Source organism: Abrus precatorius, unplaced genomic scaffold (genome assembly GCF_003935025.1).
Source record: "Abrus precatorius isolate BTA unplaced genomic scaffold, Abrus_2018 Scaffold7, whole genome shotgun sequence".
NCBI classification, from domain to species: domain Eukaryota; kingdom Viridiplantae; phylum Streptophyta; class Magnoliopsida; order Fabales; family Fabaceae; genus Abrus; species Abrus precatorius.
In genome coordinates, this window is record NW_020874417.1 from 20,522,872 (window position 1) to 20,539,680 (window position 16,809).

At 33.7% G+C, this 16,809-nt stretch overlaps 2 protein-coding genes across 4 annotated transcripts; one reads left to right on the top strand and one right to left on the bottom strand.

Annotated features, from left to right (window-relative positions):
• Positions 1–403: 403 nt before the first annotated feature.
• On the bottom strand, positions 404–2,420 carry LOC113873155. Its single transcript, XM_027511158.1, has 2 exons — positions 2,139–2,420; positions 404–1,493 (listed from the first exon to the last, which is right to left on the bottom strand). Exons 1-2 carry the CDS (start codon positions 2,206–2,208, stop codon positions 763–765), a joined length of 801 nt encoding a protein of 266 aa, XP_027366959.1. The 5' UTR covers positions 2,209–2,420; the 3' UTR covers positions 404–762.
• A 1,656-nt stretch (positions 2,421–4,076) lies between these two features.
• LOC113871088 (lon protease homolog 1, mitochondrial) lies at positions 4,077–16,325 on the top strand. Of its 3 annotated transcripts, XM_027507857.1 has the most exons (22): positions 4,220–4,601; positions 5,344–5,409; positions 5,610–5,801; positions 5,900–5,965; positions 6,159–6,200; positions 6,288–6,410; positions 6,457–6,483; positions 8,342–8,347; positions 8,456–8,554; positions 9,728–9,793; positions 9,873–9,959; positions 10,888–10,927; positions 11,356–11,527; positions 11,834–11,958; positions 12,904–13,034; positions 13,153–13,257; positions 13,459–13,572; positions 13,852–14,019; positions 14,136–14,237; positions 14,457–14,690; positions 15,022–15,537; positions 15,892–16,083. In XM_027507857.1, exons 1-22 carry the CDS (start codon positions 4,326–4,328, stop codon positions 16,081–16,083), a joined length of 2,949 nt encoding a protein of 982 aa, XP_027363658.1. In that variant the 5' UTR covers positions 4,220–4,325. The 3 variants fall into 3 exon arrangements, with proteins under 3 accessions (XP_027363657.1, XP_027363658.1, XP_027363659.1); XM_027507856.1 differs by lacking the exons at positions 6,457–6,483; positions 8,342–8,347 and having other exon boundaries at positions 4,077–4,601; positions 15,892–16,325; XM_027507858.1 differs by lacking the exons at positions 6,457–6,483; positions 8,342–8,347 and having other exon boundaries at positions 14,457–14,594; positions 15,892–16,325.
• Positions 16,326–16,809: the final 484 nt, after the last annotated feature.

The following is a 16,809-nucleotide window of genomic DNA, read 5'->3' on the forward strand; positions in this document are numbered from 1 at the left end:
GCATCACAAGTTGTTTTTATAAATCAATTCTAATCAAGACCCTGTTTTCAAACAAGAAAGGTGAAGCGAGAAAGCACACAATTGTAAATTTAAAGGAATATTTGATGGACATTATATAATAGAAAATCATGAGATAAAAATATAATAAAATATGAGAAAAAAAAACTTTTGTATTATTTAACATTAAACGCATACTAAGATAATAAACGTACATTATGATATTATATTCTGCTTTTACTTGACACTTTTCAAACAAAGTAAAATTCACCTATTTTTTTTATAGTTAGTTTTTAAATGCTTCTATTTTGATAAATAATTTTTAAACCTGTGTTATTGGGGTAAAACAGTCGACTTCTTTTCTTTCTCCCTCTCTTAGCCGAGGGGAGCAACTTAGAGCTTCTTGATGACTAAAGGCAACAAATAAGTACATTGAGCACAATAGTCTGGACCTTCTATATTTGGTAGCTACATGAGGCGGAGCATTTATAAAGCCTCCAGGTTGGAGCTAGCAATACATCCCCATTCCCCACTATATTGAAGCTGAGACATCTAACAAAAACGCTAATCGTCGACCTAAAACTTGAGCAAATACCAATACATAAACTCAAAATTTCGTCTGAGTTTAGAATCTTCACGTTTCATAGCTGACGTTCAGTAGATTAGTAGGCATTGGATTCTTTGGCTGGGAGATGATTTTATGATACTGGAAACCTTCAGAGCTGACACAAGATTTGTGCAAATTTCAATATATCATCTTCAAAATCACAATTCAGAATCTTCATATGTTTCATATCTCTCATGTTCAGTTGACTCATAGGCATTGGATTCTTCTGCGGGAGATGATTCATAAACACTGGAGCCTTCAGAGCTGTCATAAACAGATTTTTCTTCATAAAAGGAATTTTCTGGTGCTTCAGACTTTTCATGAACTTCAATCTCTCCTGTCTGAACAAATCGCAACAGTAAATGCACCCCATTAACCACATCATAAACCATTAATCCTATCCTACCACCTACCCAACTGCCCATGTGACTTCCAACAAGATAGCCAAGTCTACCAAGCTTTTGCTCTCCAAGGAACCCCCCAGCATAAGTACCAAACAAAGTACCAGTGCCCCTAAGGAACCCTTCTGTGAGGGTACCGCCATAGTATATAGCTTCAAAAAAGTCCCATCCAGAAGAGATGATGGGGCCTATAATCCTCTTGGCTTGACGGGAAGCCAACTTTGCTGCCTTTTTACCCTCTTTCTGCGCATGTTTTGCTGAATCTGTTGGGGACATTCCCTGGGAAACAGCATCAACAAGAGCAGACTCAATTGCAAGACTCCTTGCCCTTTCAACATGAGAAGATCTAATACTGTAAAAATAGAGCTTCACCCCTTCCTTGACAGCACATGCTACAGTTCCAGAACCCATATCAAGGCAATTCAAGATGGTAAACTTTCCACTCTGGGATGATCCCTCCTCCCCAACAAGCTGCCTGCATTTTTCAGCTGAAAGGAGAAACTCATGTGAGCATAAGCAGACACTTCTATTACAATTTGCCAGATAGAGTAATTTGAGCACTTCAACAGTAAAATATGACAATGCAAGATAAGAAAGGGGGGGGGGGGGGATCGTAAGTTTGTTCATCTATTTGTTGTACTCTGGGTCATGACCACGCAGGATGAAAACTACAAACACAACCGGTTCAAAGCAATCTTTAAAATTCACGCTAATAATAGAAAGAGGGAATTTTCCCCTCAAACAATTCGTCATTTCTTGGACTCCACAATCAAGCATAGTTGTTCTGCTCCTATAAACCCTACCTCTATGCCCCAACGAAATTTGAACATTAGATTTCCAAATTCCAGAGTAACAATCCTCCTAGGAATAAACGGGAAAAAAAAAATCCGAGGGAAAACATAAATAAATCAACGCATAAAGAAGTTAAGGAAGGTAAAAAAAAGTAATTGGATTGAAGTAAAATTTTCATGTAGGCTTTGTCGATAAATGTCTTATATTAGTGTATATAGTAATTTGTATGGAGAAACAAGGTAGACAAATTGGAAAGATTTGCGATCTATTGTGGAGGTTCCTGGTCCAGTTCAGATCTTAATTCATAGAATAGTTTGAATAGAGAGGGATTAGTAGAGTACCAGTGAGGCTGAGAACAATGATGGCAGCGACAAAGAGGAGCAATTGAACCCTTCTCTTCTGGAAATCCATGGCAGAAGCAGTTTGAAATGTGCAAAGAGAGGGAAGGGAAGAGTCCTAACGCTTAAACAATGGTGCCTTCTTCACGGCGATGACATTGACCGTTGACCATAACCAATCTAGGCCCAAAACAATCGCTTTTTCTCCCACTGCACGACGTAACCGAGTGGAAATTTTTAAGGTTTCTTTATGACTTATATACGCCCAATATTGGATTTATTCCAGACTTCTTACAGCACGCGATTCGATCCAAGCACAGTTCAAAATTTGAGGCATGATATAGTACACAGTATTATTTGCAGGAATTTTTCTCATTAAAGTGACCTTTTATTTTGTTTTATTTTAAAAGTTAGTTCAGTGTAATAAATGTTTAAATTTAAATTAATAATATACATACTTTTTATTTTTGAAGAATTAATATTAATATTACGGAAGACGTAAATTAATTGACAGAAAATTGTTCGTTGTAATTTATCATCTTGAGTTTAAATTCTACGGTCTATTAAAAAAAATTATACTTATATTTAAATTCAATAAATTTTGCAAGTTTAAAAAATAAATATTTTCTTACATTCAAGATGTTAAATAAAAAATAATTTTTTATAAATGATTAAATCATAAAAAATATTACATTAAATTAAGATAATATTTACAAGGTCAAAAATTTTAATTATCGTTTTCTCAAGGGATTCTAAAAAATCAGACAGAAAAATGTGTAATTTTTCTTTAAAAAATGAATCAGATATACAATCATACTATTTCTCAAGTATATGACTTTTATTTTTTTAATTTTTTTGTTAAATTAGAAATCCTGCAAAGTCTATGACATATAAACAAAAAAAAACAACTATATTTTATGGATACGGTCATTTAATAATTACAAATACTTAATAGTTTATTAAAATTGCGAACCTTACTATAGGAACAATCGAACCTCGCTATCCACAAACAGTGAATTTTGAACTTGTTACTGTGTTTATTGTGTTTTTATGCAATTTTCTTCTTTAAGCTTATATAGCAGTTTAAATTGTAAACTCGGTACTTAAAATACAATCATTGCGAGAATAATATGCCCCTTAACATTGTTGCAACTTAATATACCACACATCACAATGGTTATGGTTAGGTAAAAGCTCGGGTCAAAATCACATATTCTTAAATACGAAACGGAAAGAATTAATCAGTTTATTATATTTAATTGAAAAGTCGATTACAATTGAAGTTCTAAATAACCTAAAATTGACAGTAAAAAAATATACTAATCTAACCGAATCAATCCAAAAACAGCACCTAAAATTTGTTTTAAACTATATTTTTTGAAAGTTTAATTTTAGTAAATCATCAGTATAAATTTTTTTACACTATTAATTAATTAAAATGCACAATCAGTATAAATTTTAAATTAATTATCACAAAATTAATTTTTTAATTATATTACAATTTTTATCAAATGAATTGTTACACTGTTAATCTTTTTAATTAAATTTTTTATTTTTAATCTTAAACAAACATGTTTTTATACAGGTGTATTTACATGAATTGGTTATTTTAGTTAAAATTGGTTGTTTACATGAATTTATTATTGTTAAATAATAATAATCTATACTATTATTAATTGATGTATAAACATATAATATAATTTTTATGTTTATTTAAATTTTCAATATATTAATTTTTTTAATTATATATATTTAAAATATAACAAAATTTCCACTGTTTTAATAGGTTAATGACACAATTTTTAAAACATTTTTTTATGATAAAGTGTTTATTTATTTTAAATTAAAAATAAATTTTATTTATTTAGTATACTTATATATGTATACAAATTAATTTTAATTATAATATAGTATTTATTAATTGTAATTAGAAACGTGAGGACAAAACCGTGCTTTTGCAGCAAGAAAAGGGTAGTTTCGGAAATAGGGCAGACGAGGGTTTATGAAGGGCTTAAACAAATCGGGGTACAAGGAAATGACACAGCCCCCTCCTCCGATTCGCTTTCAGCACCATCAATGGCGGTTCTGAGCAGTTTTAGAGCCCATTCCGTCATCTAAAACTAATCCAATAGCACACCTCGCTCGGGCAAGAACCAACCTTCAATTTTCAGAACCCCATTGCCCAAACCAATGTTGAAGCTCATTTCATCCTCGCGCATCCACCGGCTACACCCCACGGTGCTTCCGCTGCATCGTCCCGCACATGATTCCACCTCACCGCTGCTTAAAGTGCTGAGTTCTCTCGGCGGTTTAAGCCGGAGAAGCGGAGGCAGGTTTTTTTTCTGTTCCGATTCCAGCGACGGCTCCGATCAGGTGGTCGACGCCGAAGTCAAAGCGGCTGAGGAGTCCCAGTCAAAGGCCTCCGCTATTGTTCCCACATATCCCAGACCCGAAGATTATCTTACCGTTAGTTTCGGATTTTACTCATCTTATTAGTTGCTGAATTGTTTTTAACTAGTCTCAAACTGTTCGAGAGTTTACTTGATTTCTCTTTTTCGGAAGGAGTAATAACGTTGAAATTCAAATAGTGTCTGAATGATGAGACAACGGGCGCAAATTGTAATTTATGGCAAAGTTTAAGGATGCAAGTGAAAATGTGATGTTATGAATATAGATATTCTTTACTCTTTGATGCGATATTATGTGTCTCAAGTCTGAACTCAACATTTGTTTTTGGCTTCTGCGATAAGTAAAAGATTTTATTTGTTGAGGCAAATGGAGTGTTTTTCCAACAATTTCCTTGTGGTTTTTTACTCTTCATTGCTTTATACGAGCTTTTTGTAAATGTTGGCTATTGTTGGATTGGAGGGTGATCTTTGGTTAACCAGAGAGAAGATTTGGAGAGGATTTAAATTCAATTTTTGTGTGTAGACTGCAGAAAGGTTTTCCTGCCCTTGTTATACTACTTCAATTCTGAGCCATTCTTAGTCATATTTGGGATGCATTCTGAGTCAATAAAACAAGGAATATGCCCTAGAGTTTTTCTAATGTTTGTTATTTATTTTTTACATGTTTTGAAAAACAATAGAATTGGAGCATGTGAATGATGTCTCTTTTCTATGTTGCTTTATTTTCAGTCTCCTTGATCACTTATATTTTAATGTTCTGGATTCTGGATGTTTATTTCTTCCCCTTATTTTGGGAACAGGTATTGGCATTGCCGTTGATACATAGACCACTTTTCCCAGGATTTTACATGCCAGTCTTTGTTAAGGTATGACGAGTTGTCAAGAATGATGAGTTCAATATCTTATTTTTTGTTTATAACATGCTTCTGGCTGAATCATATGCGAATTGTGATCTATGATCATTGCATGGATGTGACAATGACTGGTTAAATGTAACTTAAAACATGAAAGTATGGTTGTGTAAAATCTGTAGATTCTAATGATGATTATTTTACCATGCATCTAGGATCCCAAATTGTTGGCAGCTTTACAGGAGAGTCGGGAACGACAAGCCCCTTATGCTGGTGCTTTCCTCCTTAAGGATGAGCCAGAGGCTGATCCTAGTACAGTATCTAGTTCTGACACAGAAAAAAATGTATATGATTTAAAAGGAAAGGAGTTGTTTAATCGTCTTCATGAAGTCGGGACTCTTGCTCAGGTATGTGATTTAGTAGGCAGGTTATTAGTTGCTTTATGCCTTTAATGGATTGCTTGTATAATTTTAACAAGCACTTAACATATTGTCTTCAATGACAGATTTCAAGTATCCATGGGGATCAGGTGATCCTGATTGGTCATCGGCGTCTACGCATAACAGAGATGGTTAGAATTGAACATGTTAAAATCAAGAAAGATTAGTGTTTAATTTTACTATTGTGCCATTATCTCCATATTTGTACTTTTGAGTTTTTTTTATTCAAGAGATTCTTATTTCTGATAATCATTTATGTATATGTAATATGTGGTTAAAGTATTTTGATGATCCTTTATCACCATAAACTTGTCTTTTCTGCAGGTTAGTGAGGATCCACTTACAGTAAAAGTTGATCATCTTAAGGTATGTCTTTATCTATTGTTTTATGATTTTATATTTTCATTAAACTGAAAGATTTCTAGTGAGTTATGGTTTTACTTGGTGCTGCAGGATAAACCTTACAACAAAGATGATGATATTATAAAGGCCACATCTTTTGAGGTTATATCAACCCTAAGGGATGTTCTTAAGACAAGTTCCCTTTGGAGAGATCATGTTCAGACTTATACTAAGGTTTGAACCCTTCTATGTATGTGTTTATTGGAATAGATTCCAATAGTACTGTACACTGCATGTTCCTAGTTTTGTTTGCAGCTAGAAATTTTTGATGTTAATGCACACACACACTGGCACATGTGTGTAGCAACAAACACGCCAATGAATTGGTTCTATCTTGCTTAAACAACCCTAATGTTCTTCCTTAGGTTAAATTGATTCATTCTATTGTCCAACAGCCCGATCAAATGTGGAAAATTGGTAATATCAATCTTTGTGATAATTTTAACACCAGTGAACTCATAGAGGGAGAAAGAAGAAATATAAAATGATTAATCAAGAACAGAAAATATTAGGTAAAGAGTGGCTAAGTTATTATTATTTTAACAGCCACAATTTTAGATATCTTGATAACAATGAATCTTAAAGATTTTGGCTGTACTTTAAACAAGTTTCTGGCAATTGTCTTGTAGAATGATTCCTAGTTTATGGATTCTTGTTGTTTTGTCTTTCTTCTATGCAACTCTCAGCATGTCACCCTTGTTGAAATTATAGCTTTTAGGTATAGATGGAGGAAAGGGAGATAGAATAGAGACTAAATACTCCAAAATCAAAACTACCTCTTTTTTGTATTTATTTGTCTAGAGAGAAAAGAAGATATTTGTTTCTATTTACCTATCAATGTAGAAGTTCAAAACAATATTAATTACTACTATTCCACTAATATCCCATTGTTCATAACTTCATATAGAAATTCTAAGTATAATAAATAACACATTGGTACTGGTTGAGTAGTTCAAAGGTCAAAGAGAGGTCACTAATAAAGGGAAAATTAAGAAGTTTATTAAATAATTATAACAAAACGATTGGATTCCTTGGTCTACATAATTTCTTCTTCCTTGACAGATAAGTAGAAATTTGAAGTAGTATTAACTTGATATGATTTGATGTGTTACAAAGTGATTGAAAACACAAAACACTTACCTTTATTATATTAAGACTAGGTTTTAATCCTTACTAAATAAGGAAACAATTCATGAGGTAGGGAAACTATTCATAAGAGATAATATCTAAGATACCCCAAATTATTCGAAGATATACTTGAGATAATACTGAATATTATATATGTTAGTGCAAGAATGCAATTTATTCTGAACTTCAAATTCAATCATTTTGTGTGCTGGCATTTTCTGAATGAGAAGTTTTCTGTATAGCAGTGGTGCTTCATATCCCTCTCTAAGTATCGTACAGTATTGTCAACCCAAAGGTGTGATATTTCATAAAATTTTCATAATTTAAATAAGGGTCATTCAAATACACAGGCACATAGGTGATGTGGATATTTTGGTCATCCTTGCATTGTGACAGATTTTCTAATAATTATTCGCCCTTTGCTCTGTTGCCTAGCCTAGGAAACTTCAATTGTGTTTTTCTGGTTGATAAATTTTCTTCAATTGGGTATGCTCAATTAAAGACATAAATTTTGTCAATTTAAGTCCAATATAAAATTTGTGCTGCTTGTTTTCATATTGGTTGGTTGTAGTAAAACAATCAATTGTTTAATTTAGTGATAATTACTTTTTTCTATTATTGTATTTTTTGTTACTTGTTCATTCAGAAGATCCAGAAGTCTCTATCTTTTCATTACTATATAACAATATTAGGATCAGTCAGCCTGTTCCAGATAAACTATAAATACTGAGATTTCATTGATGTCTCTGAAACAAATTTTCTGTGAAATTAAATAGGAGGATAGTGAAACTATTATTCTATTTAACAACTAAGAAGCTATTAGATGGATTGTTAATTTTTCACATAAACTACTGGATTGTGTATCATTATTTTTCCCACGAACACATAAACGAGTCTCTAAACAATAATTGATAAATGCTGCTTCTGTAATTTTGTATTTCTTCAAAATATATAGCTTATAGCAAACGATGATGCAGTTGAAAGTACCAAAGTACTTATATGATGGTTGTTACTTGTATTATTCAATTACAGTTCAGTACTTTGCTTTAATCATATTATTATACTGACTTTATTTTTATTAAATTGTGCAGCATATAGGGGATTTTACTTATCCAAGGCTTGCAGATTTTGGAGCTGCGATTTCTGGGGCAAACAAATTGCAATGCCAACAGGTTCTTGAAGAGCTAGATGTGAGTACCTTTGGCATTGACACTGAGAAACACTTACTTGATGTTGTGAGATGATGCGGTTGTTTGATTATGTTTTTAATTTAAAAACTATTTTTAAACTAACTTTTGAGAAAAGTTTTAAAGATTAGAAAAATGAAAAACTTGTTTGATTGGTCTTTGATTTTGAAAAGAGTTTTAAGAGGACATAATGTTCTGAGTCAATAATTCAGCTCTGGATGAATTAACCCAACCATATCATGCATGTGACATTGCTTCTGGATCTCCAACCATGATTTCTGGCAATATAAAATTCAATAGTTCATATTGTCCACACTTCACGGTAGCCCATTACCCTTCCATAGGAACCCACCAACATAAAGAAAGATTCGTATAGAGTGATCAGAGAGCAAGTATGGAACGGCAAAGCAGGGGAAACCAAAAATTGGGGAAGAATCAATTTAAAGTGGACATTTGCACAGATAATGGGAGCATCACTCACAAATATTATTGTGAACAAACTATAGAAAAAATGCTGTGGTAACAACACTGTTTTGCGGTAAGAATAAATTAGAAAATAAAGAATTTCTAATACTAATAGGTTAGTGATTCAACTAGTGGGAAGCATGGTTATGGAATATGTAGAGAGAAGGATCTGGCAAACACTGTGAGAGGCAATGAGAGAACAGCTATTATTTTAATTTAAGAGAGAGATGGGGCAAGGGTGCAGCGAGCAGAACAGATGAGTGCTAACTGCAAAAATTAAGACATAGATCTAGTCCCACACAGAAACTAAGATGGTTTGAAATTTGTATTTTATTACAAATTTCCACTGCCTAAAGAGGAAAACATTTGAAAAACATCTCTAACATGTTTCTGTTTTCTAGTTTTTAAAACACATTTTCAAAACTTGCTTTGAAAACTACTAATGAAATAACTGTTTCCAAACAAATTTTGTTGTTTTTATTTATTTTTTTAAATTTGAAAGACAAAAAAACTGTTTTTAAAAAATAGTAGTCAAACAGACCCTCTAATTTCCATTTTTGTGCCATAGCAAGTTTTAATTTATTGGGCCAAGCCTTTTTTGGAGTTCAATGTTTTCTATTAGATAAATATCAAAATAACATATAAAGAGGTGAACATATAGAGGAATTAAATCTTTACATTCAAAGGTGGATTTATTGTGTTACTGAACAGGTGTATAAACGATTAAAACTTACGCTGGAGTTGGTAAAGAAAGAGATGGAAATCAGCAAGATTCAGGTAACAAGTCTTTGGCTTTCCATGTACATGTGCACTCAACTTTTCATCATATATTGAAGCTTGTGTTGATTCTTGTCAGGAATCAATTGCAAAAGCAATTGAAGAAAAGATAAGTGGTGAGCAGCGCCGATACTTGTTAAATGAGCAGCTTAAGGCCATAAAGAAGGTACAATGCCCACATAATTTGGTTAAGTCAGTGTGCCTCAAATCCCAGACAAGTTTGTATTTCTCTTGTATCAATAAAAATTTACTAATCAGAAAGAAGGTTCATTATGTCTTTGATGTAGCTTCTATTATACAATTCTTTATGCTATCTTGCCCTTGAGTGAATGTTTGGATTCTTTCTTTCTATATGTGGTTAAAGCTAACTAATTGTTTTTAATTGTAACAATAGATGAAATCTTGGGTTTAACTAGTTAGCTAACCTATGCTTTATGCATGATCTGTCTCTGCAGTAGATTACTTCTAATTCCATGTGTAGAGCCAGAGCTCATGAATTCATTCATGACAACCAAGCACTGGATGATTGACTGTTGCCACTAATCTATGAATTTGGAAGCCTTTGTTGCCAATATGTGTCTACTTTCTTTAGCAAGTAAAGAAACGGTGTAACCAAATATTGATAATATCTTGGTTTAACATATTTATTACATTATTTGGTATTCTTGGATAATGTCCCTTCAGAGGACACATTTCTTAAAGCTATGTTTTCTCAGTAGGCTTTATGGTTTATCCTGTGGTCTTGAAAGTTTAGGTGTAAACCTAGGCCCCTCTATCTTTCTGGTGGCATTTTCCTTTATCCTAACATGGGTTCAATTATATGTATGAGAGTCCTTTGGAAATGCTTGTTTAGGATTATGACAGTCAACATTTCCATAAGCTCTATTTAGTTTATTTCAATATGTTTCATGGAGAAGCTCATCAAAATAAGTTTTTTTTTTTTTTAAAACTTATTTCAGTTGGCACTCTCTTAATGAATAAGTACTTAATTAACTTGTTTATCAAATGTGCCCATGATATGCTTTTCTGAATGCTCTACTCTAAGAATTGGTCTTAAATTTCTTTCCTTTTAATTTGATTTTTCCTATTTGCAGGAGTTGGGACTGGAGACTGATGACAAAACAGCTCTTACTGGTTGGTTCTGATCTAATAATGTCTTGTTTTAGTAAAAGATGGTAGATTTCTTTTGTAACTTGTGTCATGCTAGAGGGATTGATGTTGCATAGATGTAGTCAAGGTCATTGTAGCTTGTAGGACCTACAACTGTGTGATTGAAGTATTTCTAATTGCCAAACTACTAAAAGTGTGCATGTGATCTTTTTTTCATCTCGTCCTCCTATTAGTGTTTTCATACAGTATCATTCAAGTATTTTTTTTTGCATAATACTTACAGTGGGCATAGGAATATTCTTCATATTGTGCTTCTTTTTATTCTAGTTGATGTTTCTTGTTGCCAAATTAAATTTGACTGATGTAACTTCCAAGTCGTTAGTCCATGAAATATGTTTGCTGGGGTATACTTTAGTGAAAATTTTCTTAACATTAATTTGTGTATATTTCAGGTAAATTCAGGGAAAGGATTGAACCAAAGAGAGAAAAATGCCCCACTCATGTTTTACAAGTTATAGATGAAGAACTTGCAAAACTGCAGCTGTTGGAGGCTAGTTCTAGTGAATTCAGTGTTACCCGTAACTACTTGGACTGGTTGACTGCACTGCCTTGGGGTGAATACAGGTTTGTATAAATTTCCTTCTTAATACTATTGCTAGAGGAATTTTGAATTTAAGATTTCAATGCATACCTCATATGGACATCACCCATTATCATTCATGAGGGACGGGTGTGTGTGACAGTTTAATATTAGGATAGCTGCAGGGTTTTAGGAAAGGCCCTTAGGTGACAACTAAAATGCATAAGGATGGTTTTGAGAGGCTTTTGGATGAACAAAGGATTTTTATTTTGTGAATTACTGTCCTTTTTATTTTAACTACAAAGTATTTCAAATTTCATGAATTTCAATATGTTAATTATCCAATCCAGTGATGAGAACTTTGATGTTACTCGGGCGCAAAATATTCTTGATGAAGACCATTATGGATTAACTGATGTGAAGGAAAGGATACTGGAATTCATAGCTGTTGGGAAATTAAGAGGGACTTCACAAGGTATAACCATGGTTTTCATCTATTGTAATGTATCCTTGAGATTTATCTGGGGTTTTAGTTTGTGCCAACTACTGTATTGCTAAATATTGATCTGGATGTTATTGTCCACCAAATACTAGGTTAAATTGAAAATTTGGTCCTTACACCTTTTTCATTTTAAGCTTTACATAAAAACCTCTGCATTTTGGTCTCTACATAAAAAAAATGTTTTATGAATTGGTCCCCACCATTGGCCAAAGTAATGATAGTGTTAGAGTTTGTTTATGTAGAGAGTAAAATTTAGGTGTAAGGACTAAAATGTAGATTTTTTTTCCATGTAGGGATGAAAATGAAGTGTAAAATTTTTCACATAGGGACTAAAACGCTGTCAAGTTTAGGGATCAAATCTAGAACAATCATAATGTTGGCAAACAACGAGGATTGATTCATGAATGTTTTTTCATATAGGCACCAAAATGTGAGGTTTTTAATGTTGGGACTAAAATGAAAGTAGGTGTCAAGTGTAGGGATGGGATTTTTAATTTAACCCACATACTTAATTGCTATAGTTTCTTTAGATAGGTGAGATGCTTTAATTAAGTCTTAAACCACCATATATGATATATCTTGATGCTTGATTATAATTGTATATGTAGAACAGTGGTAGGACAAACCTGCCATGTAGTATGGTATTTATTATTTTTACTGATTTAAATTTTCTTTGAAATCTTAGTAGCAATTTAAACGTTTTGACTTGGTTATTGCATCTGGCTTTAAAATAGGATGTTAAAATTTAATATATTTAAGCTCATCCCGTTTTATGTATTTGGTGTTGATTCTTGATAAAATGGTCTTAAGTTAGCCATAGTATGCTGATCCGTTTATCTAAACTTTAAGCCTTTGGTGGTTAAATCTTTGCATTTTCAAAATGTGTGACATGGTTCTTGATCTTTCTCATATATGCAGGAAAAATTATTTGTCTTTCTGGTCCACCAGGAGTGGGCAAAACAAGTATTGGCCGTTCAATTGCACGTGCCTTGAACCGTAAATTCTTTCGATTCTCTGTAGGAGGATTAGCTGATGTGGCTGAAATCAAGGTAGCTAAAATCTCCTGTTTCTTTGCCACAATTGAATTATATCCCTTTTTTTTAATAGCAACATTTGTGGTAGTCTTTTGAGTCATTAATGTTTTATCATTAATGTTTTATTTTACAGGGTCATCGTCGAACCTATATTGGTGCTATGCCAGGGAAGATGGTACAATGCCTTAAGAATGTTGGAACAGCCAATCCCCTTGTTTTGATTGATGAGATTGACAAAGTAATACATCACTAAATGGATCAATTTTTTGTTGTCTTGTAATTTTTTTTTCTGATTCCTGTTCTATTCTCCATTGGCACGAGCCCTAATAAATATAATGTGGGATATCGGTTTCATTAAATTTACTATGGTTTCTAATATTACAAATCTTCTATAAACATGCTAATTTTAGTTATTTTTTTTTTTTTTTTCAATTGCTAGTTGGGTAGGGGACATGCCGGTGATCCAGCCAGTGCTTTGCTAGAGCTTCTGGACCCAGAGCAGAATGCTAATTTTCTTGACCACTACCTTGATGTTACCATTGATCTATCGAAGGTATTATTTTCATCTCGAAGGTATTATTTTCATAAGCTGCAGTTTTAATGTGAGGTTGTGGAATAGTCAGTTTTTGTGCATGGATTATTTATTATTATTTGCTAATCTAAAGGAATTTTTTTTGTCTAGCTAGTCCTTTGGATGGTCAAACAATTCTTGAATGTATAGTTTTCATTCAGTGCCCTAAATGCAAAGTAGACTTGTTTTTACTGCACTACAGGTTCATTTTATCTGCCCTAAATGCGTAGCTTTCATTCTTGCATTGAAATCTCACTGCAGGTTCTGTTTGTCTGCACCGCAAATGTAGTGGAAATGATACCCAATCCCCTGTTGGATAGGATGGAGGTGGTTGCTATTGCCGGGTATATTACTGATGAGAAAATGCACATTGCTAGAGATTATCTGGAAAAGACTACTCGAGAAGCTTGTGGAATAAAGCCTGAACAAGTATTGATCTTTGTGACCTATTTTGGTGTCCCTTTTCCCGCAAATGAAGAAACTTTTATTGCCTTTTTGGTTTTGATTCACTGTAAATATTGACTATAAAAACTATCTTGCTTCAGGTGGAAGTGACTGATGCTGCTCTTCTTTCCCTAATAGAAAATTACTGCCGAGAAGCAGGGGTCAGGAACCTTCAAAAGCACATAGAGAAAATTTACCGAAAGGTCTGTTGAAGTATTTTTTTGGGTCAATACAGTCAAAGCTTTTAGTTACTAACATGGTGGAATAGGCTATATGGTCTGTATGTTTGAAAAGGCAGGCACTAATGATCTGTTCTTTTCAATTTGTTTTTTACTGCTTTAGCTCATCACTAAATCTGAATTTGAATTTAGTGAATGCTTCAGTTGCCTGTGGCCAAAAATGTTTTGTTTGTTGCATGGCAGATAGCACTACAACTTGTAAGGCAAGGGGAAGTGGTTGATGCTACCGTTTGTAGTGCTCAGTCTTTGGAACCAGAAAAAGCCAAAATAGACTTCGATGAATCGGGTCAAAATACAATTCAAAAAGAGGACTCCGAGTTGGTGGTGGGTAGTAATTCTGAAAAAATGGGTGAAACCTCTGAAGAAGTTGACAAGGTGCCAACAGATTTATCATCTGATCAATCTCAATGTCTTGAGGTAGTTTAGCTCTCTGGAAGTACAATCGAACTCTCTCTTCTATAAAAATGATCTTTTCTTTGATATGTTAGAGCGACTTGCATGCATTTTTGTGTTTTAACTGCTCCTCTTTGACCAGTTTACGACCCTGTGGTTTGGTACAAAAGTCATCAACTGGTAAAAAAATGTGGTGGTTTTTTGTATGAAGATTGATCTGGAACCTGAAATCTTTTCTGTGGCCAAAAACCACTACAAAAACTTATTTTAACATAATTTTTTCCTTTGAAACCTGATAAAAAATTGTGGTCCTGGTTCACTTATTTGATATGTATATGGGTCTCGATTTTTGCAGGTTGCAAAAGAAAGTGAGGAAGATAAAGAAATTGAAACAAAGACTATCGAAAGAGTATTGGTTGATAAATCAAATTTAACTGACTTTGTTGGTAAGCCTGTCTTTCATGCTGAGCGGATCTATGATCTGACACCTGTTGGTGTTGTTATGGGTCTTGCCTGGACTTCAATGGGCGGTTCCACGCTGTATATAGAGACCACGCTTGTTGAGGAAGGGGAGGGAAAAGGAACACTGCATCTCACTGGGCAATTAGGAGATGTCATGAAAGAAAGTGCTCAGATAGCTCACACAGTTGCCAGATCAATATTACTGGAAAGAGAACCAGAAAATCATTTCTTTGCAAATTCAAAGTTACACCTTCATGTTCCTGCGGGGGCTACACCAAAGGACGGGCCGAGTGCTGGTTGCACAATGACCACTTCATTGTTGTCTCTTGCCATGAAGAAGCCTGTAAAGAAGGATCTAGCAATGACTGGGGAAGTGACACTTACGGGGAAGATTCTTCCTATTGGTGGGGTATGTTGAGAAATATCTTCTATTGCATTTGCAATATTATTGTTCATAACTTTTGGATGCCGAAACTTATGCGCATGTTTAGCTGTCCTTCAGGAACAGAACTTTTATTTTTAGTGGTTGTTACATTCGTTTCAACGCCCGAAAGGGTATTTCCTCAATGAATTGGCCACCTGCCTTCAGTATTCTATTCACCAACAAATTACATTGAATAAAAAGTGAAGTCCTCTACTAGCCAATCCCCAGCCATTGGATAATTCATCAGGAGTCACCTCTCAATATTTTGAGCTACAATAACTTTTTTATCACATTTTGTGTGAAACTGTCCGTATTAATGAAATGCTATGAAAATTGCAGGTTAAGGAAAAAACCATAGCCGCGAGGAGGAGTGAAGTTAAGACTATTGTGTTCCCTTCGGCTAACAGAAGAGATTTTGATGAGCTAGCACCTAATGTTAAAGAAGGTCTTGATGTTCATTTTGTTGATGACTATATGCAAATCTTTAATTTGGCTTTTGGTGACGAGCAGTCTCAGAATATTGAGAAGTAAGTCGCTAATGCCATGTAGGACCTTGAGCTGAAATTAAATTCTTTGTTGAGCTGGGAACCAGCCTGAATTTTGTACTGTATTAATTTAACACCAACGGAATTTGGAGTTTTATTCATCACTTTGGCAGGGGCGAAGTATCATTTCCCGTTTTTCAGACCGGAGAATCCCAATTGTAATATGTATATTTATGTTTGATGGGATGAATTATTTATTTATTTATATATATTTTTTGCTGAGGCAGAGACCGGGGAGTGTTTATACTCAAGGGACAGTATTCTAATGTTCCCAATAATACAGAACTACTCAGATCATATTGCCTGAGCCAAATTCCTTATTCTTATAAAACTAACATTCCATTGAGGTATTGTTCGTCGGCCTCAACTTTATCATTTTATTAGCCATTGTTGATAATTAAAAACTTGATCCGTCACAGAATCAAGAGTTCGAAGCTAATTCTTTATGTCAAACTTATCACTTTTCTTATCGTAAATTTGATATATTTTATTTTAATCGTAAAATGAATTTGAAGAATTAAGAAGAGCACATTGGCGAAACTTGCTACGAGAGTTACCGTACCTTAGAATAGTTTGCCTTATGTAATATATCTAGATAGGGAGGATGTGTTTAAATTTGTTTCAAAGGTTTCGCATAAGTAATTTATCTTAAATTCCTATATCTATTTGCCTTAAGTTTTTTTTTTTTAAACGGTTGACCTACTTCTGAATA